Genomic DNA, 19695 nt, shown 5'->3' with positions numbered 1-19695 from the left:
GTCGAAATAATGGATCGTGAGGTTAAAAGACTTAAGCAAAACAAGATACCAATTGTTAAGGTTCGATGGAATGCTCGTAGAGGACCCGAGTTCACCTGGGAGCGTGAAGATCAGATGAAGAAGAAATACCCGCATCTATTTCCAGAAGATTCGTCAACACCTTCAACAGATTAAAATTTCGGGACGAAATTTATTTAACGGGTAGGTACTGTAGTGACCCGAACTTTTCCATGTTTATATATATTAATTGAGATTGATATTTACATGATTAAATGTTTCCAACATGTTAAGCAATCAAACTTGTTAAGACTTGATTAATTGAAATATGTTTCATATAGACAATTGAACACCCAAGTTGACCGGTGATTCACGAACGTTAAAACTTGTAAAAACTATATGATGACATATATATGGATATATATATATAGTTAACATGATACTATGATAAGTAAATATATCATTAAGTATATTAACAATGAACTACATATGTAAAAACAAGACTACTAACTTAATGATTTTTAAACGAGACATATATGTAACGATTATCGTTGTAAAGACATTTAATGTATATATATCATATTAAGAGATATTCATACATGATAATATCATGATAATATAATAATTTAAAATCTCATTTGATATTATAAACATTGGGTTAACAACATTTAACAAGATCGTTAACCTAAAGGTTTCAAAACAACACTTACATGTAACGACTAACGATGACTTAACGACTCAGTTAAAATGTATATACATGTAGTGTTTTAATATGTATTTATACACTTTTGAAAGACTTCAATACACTTATCAAAATACTTCTACTTAACAAAAATGCTTACAATTACATCCTCGTTCAGTTTCATCAACAATTCTACTCGTATGAACCCGTATTCGTACTCGTACAATACACAGCTTTTAGATATATGTACTATTGGTATATACACTCCAATGATCAGATCTTAGCAGCCCATGTGATTCACCTAACACATGTGGGAACCATCATTTGGCAACTAGCATGAAATATCTCATAAAATTACAAAAATATGAGTAATCATTCATGACTTATTTACATGAAAACAAAATTACATATCCTTTATATCTAATCCATACACCAACGACCAAAAACACCTACAAACACTTTCATTCTTCAATTTTCTTCATCTAATTGATCTCTCTCAAGTTCTATCTTCAAGTTCTAAGTGTTCTTCATAAATTCCAAAAGTTCTAGTTTCATAAAATCAAGAATACTTTCAAGTTTGCTAGCTCACTTCCAATCTTGTAAGGTGATCATCCAACCTCAAGAAATCTTTGTTTCTTACAGTAGGTTATCATTCTAATACAAGGTAATAATCATATTCAAACTTTGGTTCAATTTCTATAACTATAACAATCTTATTTCAAGTGATGATCTTACTTGAACTTGTTTTCGTGTCATGATTCTGCTTCAAGAACTTCGAGCCATCCAAGGATCCATTGAAGCTAGATCCATTTTTCTCTTTTCCAGTAGGTTTATCCAAGGAACTTAAGGTAGTAATGATTTTCATAACATCATTCGATTCATACATATAAAGCTATCTTATTCGAAGGTTTAAACTTGTAATCACTAGAACATAGTTTAGTTAATTCTAAACTTGTTCGCAAACAAAAGTTAATCCTTCTAACTTGACTTTTAAAATCAACTAAACACATGTTCTATATCTATATGATATGCTAACTTAATGATTTAAAACCTGGAAACACGAAAAATACCGTAAAACCGGATTTACGCCGTCGTAGTAACACCGCGGGCTGTTTTGGGTTAGTTAATTAAAAACTATGATAAACTTTGATTTAAAAGTTGTTATTCTGAGAAAATGATTTTTATTATGAACATGAAACTATATCCAAAAATTATGGTTAAACTCAAAGTGGAAGTATGTTTTCTAAAATGGTCATCTAGACGTCGTTCTTTCGACTGAAATGACTACCTTTACAAAAATGACTTGTAACTTATTTTTCCGACCATAAACCTATACTTTTTCTGTTTAGATTCATAAAATAGAGTTCAATATGAAACCATAGCAATTTGATTCACTCAAAACGGATTTAAAATGAAGAAGTTATGGGTAAAACAAGATTGGATAATTTTTCTCATTTTAGCTACGTGAAAATTGGTAACAAATCTATTCCAACCATAACTTAATCAACTTGTATTGTATATTATGTAATCTTGAGATACCATAGACACGTATACAATGTTTCGACCTATCATGTCGACACATCTATATATATTTCGGAACAACCATAGACACTCTATATGTGAATGTTGGAGTTAGCTATACAGGGTTGAGGTTGATTCGAAAATATATATAGTTTGAGTTGTGATCAATACTGAGATACGTATACACTGGGTCGTGGATTGATTCAAGATAATATTTATCGATTTATTTCTGTACATCTAACTGTGGACAACTAGTTGTAGGTTATTAACGAGGACAGCTGACTTAATAAACTTAAAACATCAAAATATATTAAAAGTGTTGTAAATATATTTTGAACATACTTTGATATACATGTATATATTGTTATAGGTTCGTGAATCAACCAGTGGCCAAGTCTTACTTCCCGACGAAGTAAAAATCTGTGAAAGTGAGTTATAGTCCCACTTTTAAAATCTAATATTTTTGGGATGAGAATACATGCAGGTTTTATAAATGATTTACAAAATAGACACAAGTACGTGAAACTACATTCTATGGTTGAATTATCAAAATCGAATATGCCCCTTTTTATTAAGTCTGGTAATCTAAGAATTAGGGAACTGACACCCTAATTGACGCGAATCCTAAAGATAGATCTATTGGGCCTAACAAACCCCATCCAAAGTACCGGATGCTTTAGTACTTCGAAATTTATATCATATCCGAAGGGTGTCCCGGAATGATGGGGATATTCTTATATATGCATCTTGTTAATGTCGGTTACCAGGTGTTCACCATATGAATGATTTTTATCTCTATGTATGGGATGTGTATTGAAATATGAAATCTTGTGGTCTATTATTATGATTTGATATATATAGGTTAAACCTATAACTCGCCAACATTTTTGTTGACGTTTTAAGCATGTTTATTCTCAGGTGATTTCTAAGAGCTTCCGCTGTCGCATACTTAAATAAGGACGAGATTTGGAGTCCATGCTTGTATGATATTGTGTAAAAACTGCATTCAAGAAACTTATTTTGTTGTAACATATTTGTATTGTAAACCATTATGCAATGGTCGTGTGTAAACAGTATATTTTAGATTATCATTATTTGATAATCTACGTAAAGTTTTTTTAAAACCTTTATCTATGAAATAAAGGTTATGGTTTATTTTAAAAATGAATGCAGTCTTTGAAAAATGTCTCATATAGAGGTCAAAACCTCGCAACGAAATCAATTAATATGGAACGTTTTTAATCAATAAGAACGGGACATTTCAGTTGTCGGGTTTCGAGAGGTTGCGGGTTCGAGTTCGGGCAGTGACGTTTTTTTTTAGGAGCTTGTTATTCTTCAAAGGTTGTATTCTAAAAAATTATTATTATTATTATTATTATTATTATTATTATTATTATTATTATTATTATTATTATTATTACAACTAGTATTATTATTATTATTATTATTATCACTACAACTATATTATTATCATTATTATTATTACTATTATTAACATTAATATATTTATTAACAAGTATTATTAGTATTAAGAATTTTTTTTATCAAAATTAGTGTTTTTATTGTAAAAATAATACAACCTTTTATTTTTATTATTATTACTATTATTATTAAAAAATTTATATATTTTAGTATTACTATCATTTTTATTACCAATATTAACATTATTATTAGTATTATCATTATTATTATTATCATTATTATTATTATTATTATTATTATTATTATTATTATTATTATTATATATCATTATTAAATTTAATTATTAGTATTACTATCATTATTTTATATTATCATAATTATTAATTTAACAAATAAAAGATATTTATATAAAAATATAGTTATTACATATATTATAAGTATATCTAATTTACTATTTTAATATAAAAATAACGTATATAGATATATATAACATTTGAAATAATAAATACATTACTATTCTAAATAAGTAATATATTATATAATAAACTGAGTTGAAAACCATTATATGTTCATTATATGTGTTAATATATATATAAATGATATAGGTTCGTGAATCCAAGGCCAACCCTACACTTGTTCAATATCGTCATATGTATTTTTACTACAAAATACAGTATAGTGAGTTTCATTACTCCATTTTTTAAATGTTTTTGCAATATATATTTTTGGGACTGAGAATACATGCGCTTTTATAAATGTTTTACGAAATAGACACAAGTAATCGAAACTACATTATACGGTTGAATGATCGAAGCCGAATATGCCCATTTTGCTTGGTAGCCTAAGAATTAGTAAACCGACCTACTAATTGACGTGAATCATAAAGATAGATCTATTGGGCCTAACAAACCCCATCCGTTGTAGCGGATGCTTTAGTACTTCGATGTTGTTTTATCATGTTCGATGGATGTCCCGGAATGATAGGGGATATTCTTATATGCATCTTGTTAATGTCGGTTACCAGGTGTTCAATCCATATGAATGATTTTTAAACACTTGCGAGTCTATGATTATTGAATAAATGAAATCTTGTGGTCTATTAAAATTATGGAAATGATTGATTATGATAAACCTATGAACTCACTAACCTTTTGGTTGACACTTGAAAGCATGTTTATTCTCAGGTATGAAAGAAATCTTTCGCTGTGCATTTGCTCATTTTAGAGATATTACTTGGAGTCCTTCATGACATATTTCAAAAGACGTTGCATTCGAGTCGTTGAGTTCATCAAGATTATTATTAAGTCAATTATAGGTGAAATGGTATGCATGCCGTCAACTTTCGATGTAATGAAAGTTAGTCTTTTAAAAACGAATGCAATATCTGTAAAATGTATCATATAGAGGTCAAGTACCTCGCGATGTAACCAAATGTAATGTATTCGTCCAGATGGATTAGGACGGGGCACTACATCTCATAAAAGAATCAACCCTTCAATGTTACCAAAAGATGTCGAAAAAAATTATTTTTTACCAAAAAAATCAACTAACCCTTTTTTCCCCCTTTTCTTCCTCAACGATAAAGGAGACAACTTTCATAAAATGAACAACCCTTCAATTCTACCAAAAGATGTCGAAAAACATTCTTTTTTACAAAATATATCAACTAACTTAAAAAAAAAAAAAAAACGAACGCTAAAAGAAGCAACTTTCACAAAAGGAACAACCCTTCAATGTTAGATGTCAAAAAATTCTTTTTTACAAAATAGATCAAGACTTTTTTTTTTTTAACTCGCATTCAAAACGGAGCCCCCGACGCAAAACGAGGGTTCCACAACTAGTTTAAGCTATAGGCAAAAAAGTGGCTAGTAATTTAAGCATCTTTTAATATACTGAAATAACCAGCATCCTATTGTATCAAGGTTGACTTTTATTAAAAAATCAAGCCCACCATCATCATCTACTCCCGCTTGACACTTTGATGCCTAGCGAAGAGTTGTTTTTGTTTTCTTTAATTCTCATATTCCTTCTCTTTATAGCAGCAGCAGCTGCTGTCCTAACCCTTACATCATTATCCATCATTAAATATTTACTTTGATCCAACGGCTGACAAGAAGCCATGATTTCATAAGTCTCTCCATAAATCTTGTTAACACGTGGATCAATATGATTGAATAACCCAAATCTACTTCCACCGTTGGAACAGGACACTGCCACTAGATTGGGATCTACCATCCAATGTTGTTGTTGTGGTGCAAACATGGACAAGTGGAGGAACTTGAACGGCGATACAGATGAAGCGGGTGCAAAAATTTAATAAAATTTCCATTTTCAGCAGAAGTAAACACTAAAAAACACCTTATTTTTTGGTAAAGAAAAATATTTTTTAGTGTAAAATTTTTTATTCCATTAAATCTAGATGGGTCGGATACCCCCTTACGATAATACTATCTTCGGCCCCTGCATGGAACTATGCTGTTTATAACAACGTTGTTGATCAACATTTAGTTTCATAGATTTACTCCATAATTGGAAATCTTGTAATACATTTCTTGGATAATATATCTGAAATAGAATTAGAATTAATTCAATAAAAAAGGAGGGAGCAATGGAAATAGAGAATTTATAATTAAATAAAAATTTCAAATTATTTACCTGTTGTCTTTTTGCTTTTAACTCCATATTTTGAGATGTAAGCTCTTGATGACGGATTTTCATGGCTTTTATATTCTGCGTATTAACACAATTAATTAGACATAACAAGATTTCAAGAAAAATAAAATAAAATCAAAGTAAACTTAATAGGATTATTGCATACCTTTGCTAAAATCTCTCTTTCTTGTTGCATTTTATGGCATCTCTCCATTAAATCATCAGTTGCCTGTGAATAAATTGTGAGGAAACATTAAATTTTTAAGAATAAACAGTCTTGAATTTCAAAAAGATAGTAATAGTAATAATAATAATAATAATAATATAATAATAATAATAATAATAATAATAATAATAATAATAAAGAAATTCAAGACAAAAATACACAACTAATACTACAATAATAGATGATGCCTATAACAGCTGGAGCCTGTATTCTAATTACCCAAATGCTCAAAATCAAACAGAATAAATCGAATTAAATTAAATTAAATCAAAATCATATCAAACAAACAAAGAATGCCAAAAAAATATAAAAACAAATCAAGAATCCTTAAGATGTTAATCTTTGGAATATAATCAATAAAACCCATAAGTCAAATTTCAAACATTAAACCAAAATCACTATTATATTATTCATAAAAAGGGTAAAAAAATTGAAATATTACCTTTCTCTTTAATTTTTTCTTGATAGACAATCACTGTTTACATTTATCATCATCACCAACATCGCTTCCACTACCACTAGGCAAAAAACACAATGTGACAATCCGAAAATTTCCGACCAAATTTAAACTTTATCTTTATATTATTCCGACACGATAAGCAAAGTTTGTTAAGTTGAATCTCAAGGATTTTAAACTGTGTTCATACATTCATTTAACCTCGACCATATTCCGACGATTCACGAACCATTATATAAATGAATATGATTATATATATATATATATATATATATATATATATATATATATATATATATATATATATATATTATAACTTGAGAATATTAACAAAGTATTAAACGTATAATACTTTACATGAACGTATTTGTTTCAATATGTTTATCAGTAGAATTAGAATGAGAAAGGAAGATTTGTATGTGTATATAAAAATGAGAAGATAAAGGTGCATATATAGGAGAAATAATATTTAATCATTTTTTTTAAATTGCAAACGGCTATATCCGAGCTCCAATCAGTCGCTGTCACATGTACCTCCCACCCTCTCCCACCCGTTGCTTGATCCGTTGCTTGGCAACGCACGGCTCAAATTTTGGCCCATCTCACGCATCGATACACCAGAAACTTGCATTAGTTGCTTGCTACCTAAGCTGCAACGGTGTTGCCTTCATACCGGTACAATTGGTCTAAGTCTTTAAATTATCATTTAACATATAACTTTCACCAATACATAAGTTTATGCAAATAGGTTAATCAGACTTAGCTTGTGCAAACCTCAACATCAGGTTTCATGCGAAAAGCTGCTTGTACTCCAACTGGTATCACCATGCAGCTATACACAGCTTACAAAAGAGACATAATATATAGGGAAAATTATTTGAAAATGTATCGAACTTTCATCAAATTCCTATTGTATGCATCCAACTTTCAGATATTCTATTATATGCATTCAACTATTTAAATTATTCTATTGTATAGTTAACCTATTATAACATGTAAACATCCGGTCACCTCAGTTTTAAAATTACACCTTTGACCACTCAAGTTTGTCAAATATTACACCATTTATTTTTGCTAAAAATTTACTTCATTGGTCCTTTACATGTATCCTTTTTCTTTAATTTTTCACCTTCCTTAAACAAATTAAACAACTCATCAGCTGTTATCTTTATATCAAACCCAAAATCTCTACCAGTAAACACACTCAAAACTCTATCTTCAGCTTCTCAAATCAATACCATTCATAAGCTTACATCAAACCCAATAAAAACAATGATATAAAATTACCTAATTGTTACAAACACTAATCGAAATCAAACAAAATTATTGCTGTCAACAAGCATTATAGTTCCAAAAGCGAAAGAACCCTTTTTAGATCCAAAATTGAAAAGTTCCATTTTTAGATCCAAAATCGAAAAGTTCCATGTTAGATCCAAAATCGAAAAGTTCCTTGTTTAGATCGAAAATCGAAAGAAGGTTTGTAAGTGGGTCTTGATGTGGGTGTTACTATATATTAATTTTAACCATCTTCAGTTCCTTTTCCGGCAACCTGCAACTCCGGCGAGAGTAACGGTGGCGTATGGCAACAAGAGTAACGGTGGCGTACGGTGGCGGGAGTAACCAATCGAGTGATGGCGGTATGAACATGAAAACGGATCTGGTTTGTCCGCTATGTGTGTTTAGTATATGTAAGGTAATTAATCGATCTACTTGTAATGTCCTGATATATTTTAATGTTGGAATGCTTTTTTTATATTTTGTGTGTCATGTTTTTGGTGACGATTAGTACTGTAATTTTGTCAATTTATTGTATTGGTTGTAATTTGTGTTGATCAGTGTTTGTCAATTTTTGATTTTGGTTTAGAGTTTGTGATGAATAAAATGAATCTGAATTGTTCTTTAACAGATAAAGAAGACGAAGAAGTTAAGTTATAACGAAAAAATTTAACTGACATTAAGTTGAGGGACCAACCATGAGCTTTTTCTACATATTAACCGGATACCTGTTGTACAAGTTGCATAATGCATATAATAGATCAATTTAAATAGTTAAATACATACAATAGGATACCTGAAAATTGGATGCATACAATAAGAATTTGGTGAAAGTTCAATGTATTTTTAAACAATTTTCCCTAATATATGTCCTATCGACCGATCACACTCCAACCATGTCCAATAATGCCTGAAATTGAGGTGTACAAGCCTGACCGAAACCAATATTCAACATATTTCAATGCAACACAATCTATATTGAAAGTAACAAGTATTACAGCACTACTTGTAAGAATCTTGATATTTGTAACTGGTATACAGTAGGCTCCGTTTGACTCACGGAATCCAATGGAATTTCGGCGGAATTGGAATTGAATTTAGACACGACGCGCGTCTAGAACTCTAGATTCCATTCCAATTCCGCCGGAATCCCATTGGATTCCGTGAGCCAAACGGGGCCTTAAGCCTTAACGCTAATACCCCCAGATATTTTTAAAGAAAAAAGGATTATTTGACATTTCTGACCCATTCTACCGTATACTGATTGTAAGGTAGGTAAACTATTTACCTGATTTGCAGCCTGAATTGCATCTCCAGGTTTGAATATCCTTACAGTATGTAACCGGGAAAGCAGGCTTGATCAAAGCTGTTCATCTTTCTTGGTTTCCATCTGCAATCAAATCTGCAATTACGACAACAGGTAAACTTTACTGACTGTTAGAGGTGGCAAATTTAAACCTACTTACTTTAGGAGGTGTCAATTTTGCTTGTGTATAATCTCAAATGGGATTAAAGTTTTATAGCTAAAAGAAGAATGGGACAAATGGATCAAACTGGTCAAGCAAGTTCAATGTCACTTAAAGTCTATTCTTAACTCATTAAACCTCCAAAATCGTTTTTTCTCTAAACGCTTAAGATCCATAATGACTGAATATGATTTTAAATAAATTGATCAACCTTCTATTCTAAAGAATAACCAAAATTTAGATTAATTCATTTTTGCAGATCAATCTAATAACCTCTTTTGACCCATAGAATAGAATCAGTCAATCGACCCATTTCACCTTTTAACTTGTCTGCAGTTGTATAATCAAGAGACAAATTTGTGCAGACACCATGCCATACTGAGTATCAGGCAGTGCTGAGAGGAAAATATGGATTATGTTAGTGACTATGCTCATGTTTTGTTTTATTTTTTATTTTTTTGATTCTGTTAGTGCACTTTTCTTGAATATGGTATAGAGTTCTGTTAACAGTTAAAATGTAAATGTAGCATTACTTAAAATTTATCAAGTAGAAAACTACATTCAACCTTGAAATTCAGGCACATAGAGTTGAACATCCAAGCAACATACAAGTTAGTAGATACACACAATTCAGCTAAAAGTTGTTAACCTGTTTATAAAGTTATGAAAGAGACTATATACTAAATGTCAATTGGTGTCAAGCTCTTAAAACCATCAACTAATCTTTCCAACATGATGAGATTTGCCATGTCACTGAGATTAACAAGAAGGGTTTCAGGCCATGGATCAACAGCAATGAATTTGCCCGACTTGTCCATAACTTAAAGACCGCCAACACCTTCATCATTTTGATTCTTGAAGAATGGTGAGAAACCAGAATTTTTGTGTATTTGGACACCAGGGGAGCCAACACTTTCAGGCATGAAACTGTATTTGTTTATTCTGAATTGACATGGCCAATTTTTCAAATCCAATATTTTCACCTTTCACCCTTAAACTTTCAACTAATTTCTTTACGATCACTACAAAAAGCTCGTGTACTGCTTCAGCATATCTCATAATCTTTTTCCTGTTAAAAAACAAATCCATTATTGTTCGTATTGTATCTTGTTTCATACGTTTCTTTATCCGACGTCTATAATTTTTGCAATGTTGTGGTTTTTACTTCAAACATAATTTGTTATTGATTGTTTACGCTAATCTATAACAAATACACTGCTAAGTTATTAATGCGCATTTGAGTGTTGTAAGACTGTACACATGCAAGAACAACTTTTGATTAGCCTTGAATTATACAAGAACATGGGGATACCTTGAAGAATTTGAAAGATCAAGTCCTCCTTTGCTTTGTAGATTGAAGTAGATCAAGTAAAGCGGGGTTTAGCAACAGCGCGGCAACAACTTGTTGATGATTACTACGTTTTATGGGGTGTTTGGCTTTACATTTTGAAGAGATTATCTGATTAGTGCGTTACAAAACGTAAATTATCAACAAAAATGTTTGCCAAAAAGTGATTATCTGTGTTTTGCTACAGAGAGAACACAGTTTTGAAAAAGCAAGCTGACATGCTTTCTAAAACAACGTTTTGAAAATGGCAAAGCTATTTTGAGCAATGAGTGTTTGTATTCATCACTGTATACAACATTTTATTTACAATCATCAAAGGTAAAATGGTCTAATTAAATCAGTTACAATCAAGAAATGCAGAATGAAAAGATATTTATCGACTATGAATGATGGAAATAAAATAACTCATGACCAAAACGATGGTAACGATATGAGATTCAGATAAAAGACTAGAACGGAAGCCATGCTTGATTATCGAACAAATAAGCCATCAGAATCTGCATTTCACTCCAGTTTTTCCAATTCTCCCATCCTCTCAATGATTGCCTATAGATTGAAACAGCTTGTAGTATTAAAAACCTTATCATTACAGGAGACAAACATAAGAAGGTCAAGCGGGTTGGGAAATGGATTGGGCTGAGACAGGTTAACTTTTTAGTCTGGGTCAAATCAGTCCGGGTTGAAGCAGGTTGAACTGCAAACATCTGTTTTCCAATTTTTGACTTTGAAATACAAACAACTAATGGATTTCCTGTAACTACAAAAACAATATTATTGCAATGATAACCTAAATTTTTAAATCAATGATTTAGGAGGTCATGAGCAATGAAGGGATTTAGCTACATTTTTCATTGGCTAACTTAAGATAGAAAACATCCCAACTCGGCCAATTAACTGGTAAATATATAATGGGGAAAAATTGCAATTTAATAGTGCGTAGAAGAGAGTAATAATAATTATAATTATTTAATATAGAAGAAAGAACAGCAAATACCTTCTTGCTTGTTTCTTGGAACTCTCCAGCAAGAATGAACTCGTCTAATATCAGGTAAACCTTCTCATAAAATAAACCAGGTATAAGCTATAGAAATCAAACTGGAAAACATACAACAAAAGCAACAACACATATAAAGCTAAAAGTACCGATCTACGACCCCCATGGTACAAATTTATTCCCTAAAGTTTGTAAAAGGATACTATTGGGCTTACTACCAGGACAGCCTACACTCAATATGCCTCAAAATTAACTTGGGATGACGATGACCTTAGGTTCAATCACTGTTGTAAAAGTCGGCCGACAGGTCGGTTTAGGGACTAACCCGTCCCGTTTAGCCAAAAAAAGACGGTCTACGCCAAAAATTCAGGTCAAAGTCGGGCTGAGTTGGACCGAGTCGGTCAAAGTTGGTCAAATTTTTTATATTTTTTAAAATCAGATTTTGTGCCCTATATCTATGTTAATGTTTGACATATTTATGTTTATTACGTATATACATTCAAGCTTTTTATTACCAAAGGTCAGGTCAACGCCCGACTCGCCTTCGTCCCTCCGAGGTCCCGACCGACTAATCCCCAACTCGCGACTTTTACAACCCTAGGTTCAATGATATCATTTTGGATACTCTCATAATATTATGTAAAACCAAAGGTTTTCACTTTCCAATATAGTACGCATGTGGTCAACTTGGCAATTTTCATAAGATAAAGGGGGCATAATTATGCATGTCAATACGAGAACGGATAGTTTTCATTAAAATACAAACATATGTCAATAAATAAGCACCGAACCTTTTCCAATTTAAACAGGAAATAAAGAATAAAAAAATCTGCAGCAGGAACTCTGTACCTTATGAAAGTTGAAAACCAAATCTAGTTCGCATACATTACTGAAGAAGTGATCAAGTATTTCAACAAATAAGTGGATGCCCTCCAAATATGCTAGCTCATTATCGGTTATATCAACACAAAGTGAGAAAAATAGTCCAGCATATCGCCTGTAGATAACTTTGTGTGTACGGAACTGCAATCAGAAACAGATAGTCAAACTGAAATCCATAACACCTTGTGTAACCATAACAAATATGATGTCACAAAAACTTTCCGCTCATAACAAATACAAGGTCATAATCAAACTAACTACAGTTTCAAGTCTCTAGTTTTCTTGAGTCCTTTCGCAGCAACAATATCATACGGTACATATGCAGATACATAAATGTAGTCCTATACTATATTCCTACAATCTAAATGGTCAAATAATACATAAATTGATGAACGCGGGTGGGTATGCAACTACAGGAGATGAATACGTGGGTGGTTTAGTCCCCCTGGATGATCCCAAACTGATATCCAATATATATATATATATATATATATATATATATATATATATATATATATATATATATATATATATATATATAGGGGCAGGATCAATGGGGAAGTAACCAATCGGGGGGAAGCAATTTTTTTTTTTTTTCCGTTTTTTTTGGAATTTTTTTTTCCAGGCATCAAGATCACACAAAAATATGAACATTTAGAAGAGACATTTCGTGATGAATGTTATTATTTAGGCGGGAAAACGATCGACAAAAATAACATTCAAGATAATATTGTTCGTGAAGAATATGAACGTTTTTTTTTCCATGTTTTGTGAAGTAAAATTTAGCCCGATTTAGAGTTTAGGGTTTGGTGTTTTGGGAATAAACCCAAAACACCAAACCCTAAACCCTAAACTCTAAACCGTTCGTGTTAAAAACTCAATCTAAATCCTAAATCTAAACCCTAAATTTCTAAACCCTAATATCTAAACCCCAATAGCTAAAACCTCAACATACGCTCGAAAAACACGATAATTGTTATATATTACTTCTTCGAGCGTTTTCCCGCCAAAATAAAAACATTTATCACAAAGTGTCTCTACTAAATGTTCATATTTTCATCCCATCTATAATGTTCGTGAACAAAGTTTTTTCAATAAACGAAAAAAAAAAAAAAAAAAGTTTTTGCTTCCCCTCGATTGGTTACTTCCCTCTTGATCCTACCACTATATATATATATATATATATATATATATATATATATATATATATATATATATATATATATATATATATATATATATATATATATATATATAGATTTAATCAAGAGGGAAGTACTTTTTTGGGGGGAAGTAATTTTTTTTCATTTTTTGAAAAAACTTTGTTCACGAACATTATAGATTAGATGAAAATATGAACATTTAAAAAAGACACTTTGTGATGAATGTCATTATTTTGGCGGAAAAACGCTCGAAGAAAAAAATAAAAACATTCAATGCACTGAATATTTTGCTGCTGAGTTTTTTTAAAGGGTTAGATTTTAGGGTTTAGAAATTAGGGTTTATAAATTAGGGGTTATAAATTAGGGTTTAGCCATTAGGGTTTAGAAATTACGGTTTTGGGTTTAGAAATTAGGGTTTAGGGTTTAGATTGAATATTTTAACACGAACGGTTTAGAGTTTAGGGTTTAAGGTTTAGGGTTTTGGGTTGAGGGTTTACGGAGTAAACCCGAAAACCCTAAACCCTAAACTCTAAATCGGGCTAAATTCGAAAAAAAACACTTCACACAAGATGAAAACAAAACGATGTAAATAAACTCAGCAGCAAAACATTCAATGCATTAAATGTTTTTATTTTTTTCTTCGAGCGTTTTCCCGCCAAAATAATGACATTCATCATAAAGTGTCTTTTTTAAATGTTCATATTTTCATCTAATCTATAATGTTCGTGAACAAAGTTTTTTCAAAAAACGAAAAAAAAAAAAAATAATTTGCTTCCCCCTTCCCCTAAAAAAGTGCTTCCCTCTTGATTATGACCGTGTGTATATATATATATATATATATATATATATATATATATATATATATATATATAGGAGCAGGATCAATGGGGAAGTAACCAATTGAGGGAAGCGGGGGAAGCAAATTTTTTTTTTTTTTTTTTTTGGACTTTTTTTTCCGGCATCAAGATCACACGAAAATATGAACATTTAGAAGAGACACTTCGTGATGAATGTTATTATTTAGGAGGGAAAACGATCGACAAAAATAACATTCAAGATAATATTGTTCGTGAAGAATATGAACGTTTTTTTTCTTCATGTTTTGTGAAATAAAATTTAGCCCGATTTAGAGTTTAGGGTTTAGGGTTTGGTGTTTTGGGTTTATTCCATAAACCCAAAACACCAAACCCTAAACCCTAAACTCTAAACCGTTCGTGTTAAAAACTCAATCTAAATCCTAAATCTAAACCCTAAATCTAAACCCTAAACCCTAATATCTAAACCCTATAAACCCTAATATCTAAACCCAAATACCAAAACCCCAATAGCTAAAACCTCAACATACGCTCGAAAAACACGATAATTGTTATATATTACTTCTTCGAGCGTTTTCCCGCCAAAATAAAAACATTTATCACAAAGTGTCTCTACTAAATGTTCATATTTTCATCCCATCTATAATGTTCGTGAACAAAGTTTTTTCAAAAAACAAAAAAAAAAAAAGTTTTTGCTTCCCCCCGCTTCCCCCCGATTGGTAATTTCCCTCTTGATCATACATACATACATACACTGATGACACCCAAACTATGAAATATTTCTAATATACAAGTTAAAAGATGATGATAGGTAAAAGGTAAAAGGTAGAAGGTTTTCCCTGTTCGGGCTACCCGGGAGGGCGAGTAATCCAACCTCATACTATAATGTACGCAGCCCAACAAGACCCATCCCTGGGCACCACTAAATATTCGTTCTAGACGGGATTCGAACCCGAGACCTCTTAAAAGATGATGATAGAAGGATCAATTACCTCAACAAAGTTAGTAAATTTAGGATCTCTGTTTACAACCAACCGATGAACCTAAACATACACACACAATTATACATTAGAATCACAAAAAACTTAGAATAAAAAAAATTTTACAAACAAAAAAAAAAGTAAGAATTAATTCACACCTCGTATTCAACCTTATGCTTTTCAGATTCTTCGAGAGGGATGTAGTACTTAGCTAAACGAGTCTTCCCTTGCCTGTTTTGTAGCAAAATGAATCGGATCTATACAATTTTAAATCAAAATTAAATTATATCAATAATAAATTAAACTTTATTGAAAATGATTTGAATTAGGGTTTTAGATACAGTATGTTGATCCAACAAGAGTGTGAAATATTACCATTTTCGTGCGAGTTAAGCAATACGAAGGAAAAGGATCGACGAGCTGTTTCTAATGATTCTGCAAAATAATTGAAAGAGGTTTGAAGGTTTGAAGTTTTTGACCAATTTTGACTTTACAATGGATCCGCCTCTGAAAGCTTGACTACAACGTTGAAATATTTTCGAAAAAGCCCTTGATGTTTGGTAGTTGTTCAATACAAAGTCATTTTCAATAAAATGTTTTAGGTGTTTGTTTCGTTGGTGTGTTCTTTGTTGTATCGTTTGGTTTCGTTAAGTCTCGATTTTAGTTATCGGTTAGGTTGCTTGTTTTAGCTTTTCGTTTCGAGGTTTGTCAATTTTCGTTTATATCTCTCAATTTTTAGGCCGCTTTCATTTTTCGTGAAAGTGTCGTTATAAAGTTTTTATTATTTTGGCCCACAATAAAAAGTAAAAAGAAGAAAAAAAACAATACTTAATTTCGGGTATCTGAAGTATGAAATGTGAAATGTATAATTAATTTCATGTCTCTAAAGTATGAAATTTGAGATGTATAAAACTATTTTTACTGGGGGTAAAGAGATTCGTTATTTAACTCTAGGTAGGAAAAATGTTCTATTACCTCAGGCGAGACATAAAACTTCGAGTATGCAATTCATTACTTTCATATTTTATTGTACGTTCCATGCTCATGATATGTGTCGTTGTGTATTATGGATCATTTTTTAAAAATAGGGTATGATTTTTTGATTTTTGGCGAAAAAAGCAGTATATTAAATTACAATCAACAAAATGGCGATTGTCCGAAACGATTACAGGACGTGAAGTAAGGAAAGGTGACAACATATACCATTGCCTGACAATTGAATAATGCACTCTAAACATGTTACTCGGCCGCTAAGCATTCTAAACACTTGTTTAGAATAGGGTTTGATGTCAAACACTTGTTTATGATCATTATAGTTAATTGAACTTGGTGGTTTAAAAAACGTGGTTTGAAAAGTGTGACGATCGTTCCAAATTCATATGGATGAACACGTCATTCATCGATTTCATGGCGAGGTATTTGACCTCTATATGATACGTTTTGTAAACATTGCATTCTTTTGAAAAAGCACACCATAAATGAATATTAAATCAAAGGTTTTCAACATCTGATGATTTCTACATATAGACAATCACCGTAAATAATAGTTTACAATAGTACTTCCATTGACAATGCAGTCAAAATAAGATACATGGTGATGATTTGGTGAATGCAACGTTTCCTTGATAAATATGTCATGTAAGACTCCATGCACATAGCTTGTCTAACATATAAGCAAACAGCGGAAGACTTCTAGGGAACCTGAGAATAAACATGCTAACAAGTGTCAACACAAAGGTTGGTGAGTTCATAGTTTTAATGTTTTGCATAATCTGTACATAAAGGTGGATCACAAGATTTCAGTTGTTTCTTCCAGAAACGTTTATCAAATGATTCTACGTAACAGAGCACCCTGGTGAAAGGATCCGAAACTAATCAACCGGACGTTGTCCATATTGATTACAAACGAATTACAATAGTTGATAACATTGCGAGGTACTTGACCTCTATATGATACATTTTACAAACGTTGCATTTATTTCTCAAGAACAATCTAATGTTACATCAGAAATTGACATGTTCGCCTAACATTTCATAATATCCAGATGACCTAAATTGCCATTTACTTAATAATAATCTCTATAGCACTTCAATGACTCGAATGCAACGTCCTTGAATCATGACTTAAATGGTCCCGAGTAGTATCCTTAATTTGAGCTAATGCACAGCGGAAGACTTAATTCATACCTGAGAATAACATGCTTTAAAACGTCAACATAAAGTTGGTGAGATATATAGGTTTGATGCTAGCAGCGTTATAACAACCATGGACCACAAGATTTCATATGTAAACATTTTAATAAAAATATTCTAAGTGGTTGAGCACTTGATAACCATACTTAACATTCAATCACGTCGCATATTCCCTTTATTATGAAATCTTACTACACCGTACCAAGTGTAGTCACGAAACGAAGTACTGTGCAACCGTTGAATACTGGTCGTCCAATCCGGTTGGGGTTGTCAGGCCCGATAGATCTATCAACAGGATTCGCGTTTACAATACCGCTGTAAATAATAGTTACCAAGCTACAGGGAAGTATGCCAGTGGTACAACTCAACGTAGAATATATTTTTCAGTTACTTGTGTCCATAACGTAAAACATAAAATACATGTATTCTCATCCCGAAATACTTAGAGTTTAAAAGTGGGACTATATACTCACCATACTGTATTTTGTAGTAAAAATACATATAACGCCATTGGCAAATTATAAGGTTGGCCTCGGATTCACGAACCTATATTAATTATATATTTATTAACACATATAATGGCAATCAAATAATTACATATATTAATTATATAATATCTATTTATTTAGTGTTGTAGTTTATATAAAATTTGTTTCATATTCTATCTATCTATTATATTTTTATTTTGTATAATTATATATTAATATATATTTATAGGTAATATAAATATGTATAAATTTTTATTTGTTAAATAATAATAATAACAATGAAAATGATAATTTTAATAAAAATGATGGTTTTAAAAATATTAGAATTTTAATAAAATAATATTATTAATAATAATAACAATAATGATAAATAAATAAAAAAAATGATTATACCCTTTTATAAGCTTCCTAAAAAGAATTGCCCGCGACGGGACTCGAACCCGCGACCTCTCAGTAACCCAACACCATCACTTAACCATCCACGCTAATCTGCTATTCTGATTTTAATCCAACCCATATAAATATAACCCGCTGTAATCTCGTCATGTATCATTATCTTTCGTAAAACACAGAATTTGGCAGTTATTGTTATTGATATTAACGGCCCAAAAAGAAGCCCAAGCCAAATAGTCCATAAAATTTCTTAGTTGTACCCACCAAACTAATCCACTAATGTAACCTTAAAAAAAAATTCGGTTCAAATAAAACTAGCTCAAAAGTGACTAAAGACATCCATTTTTTTATTTGTTGGGTGAAAGGACACATGGGAAATAAAAGCACATGGAAACTAGCTGTCAATATTTCTTTCCCTTTTTTTTATACGACCAACAATAGCAATGAACATGGGACCCGCTAGTTTATCTTCTACAAAATTGCAAGACTGCCATCAACTAGTTCATGTTCTTTCTTCTCCATAACCATCCGTACGTTAACCATACAACTTCAAAAATTTGAGATCCCACCTAGTTATGATTCGACTTAAGATTCATACCCATGACACACTCAACGGTTGTTAAACTTCCTTGGTGAATACTTAACGAACGGTTGCTGTAGCAACACACATCGACAAAGAAAAGAAAAAAAAAAATTAAATGGCGGTTTGCTATTAAAACAGCCGCAACAATAGAGTTGTTC

General features: G+C 31.4%; 1 protein-coding gene and 1 long non-coding RNA gene across 3 annotated transcripts; one reads left to right on the top strand and one right to left on the bottom strand.

Annotated features, from left to right (window-relative positions):
• Nucleotides 1-8103: 8103 nt before the first annotated feature.
• LOC139844097 (uncharacterized) lies at nt 8104-10366 on the top strand. Of its 2 annotated transcripts, none has more exons than XR_011757821.1 (3): nt 8104-8650; nt 9550-9652; nt 10064-10366. It is a non-coding gene; the product is annotated as an uncharacterized lncRNA (long non-coding RNA). The 2 variants fall into 2 exon arrangements; XR_011757820.1 differs by having other exon boundaries at nt 10035-10366.
• A 948-nt stretch (nt 10367-11314) lies between these two features.
• LOC139841794 (AP-2 complex subunit sigma) lies at nt 11315-16374 on the bottom strand. Its single transcript, XM_071831993.1, has 6 exons — nt 16256-16374; nt 16039-16137; nt 15893-15943; nt 12890-13063; nt 12041-12100; nt 11315-11592 (listed from the first exon to the last, which is right to left on the bottom strand). Exons 1-6 carry the CDS (start codon nt 16256-16258, stop codon nt 11551-11553), a joined length of 429 nt encoding a protein of 142 aa, XP_071688094.1. The 5' UTR covers nt 16259-16374; the 3' UTR covers nt 11315-11550.
• Between the last annotated feature and the right edge of the window lie 3321 nt (nt 16375-19695).

The sequence above is a fragment of the Rutidosis leptorrhynchoides genome, chromosome 4 (assembly GCF_046630445.1).
Source record: "Rutidosis leptorrhynchoides isolate AG116_Rl617_1_P2 chromosome 4, CSIRO_AGI_Rlap_v1, whole genome shotgun sequence".
Taxonomy (NCBI): domain Eukaryota; kingdom Viridiplantae; phylum Streptophyta; class Magnoliopsida; order Asterales; family Asteraceae; genus Rutidosis; species Rutidosis leptorrhynchoides.
This window is presented reverse-complemented; position numbering and strand designations above follow the sequence as displayed.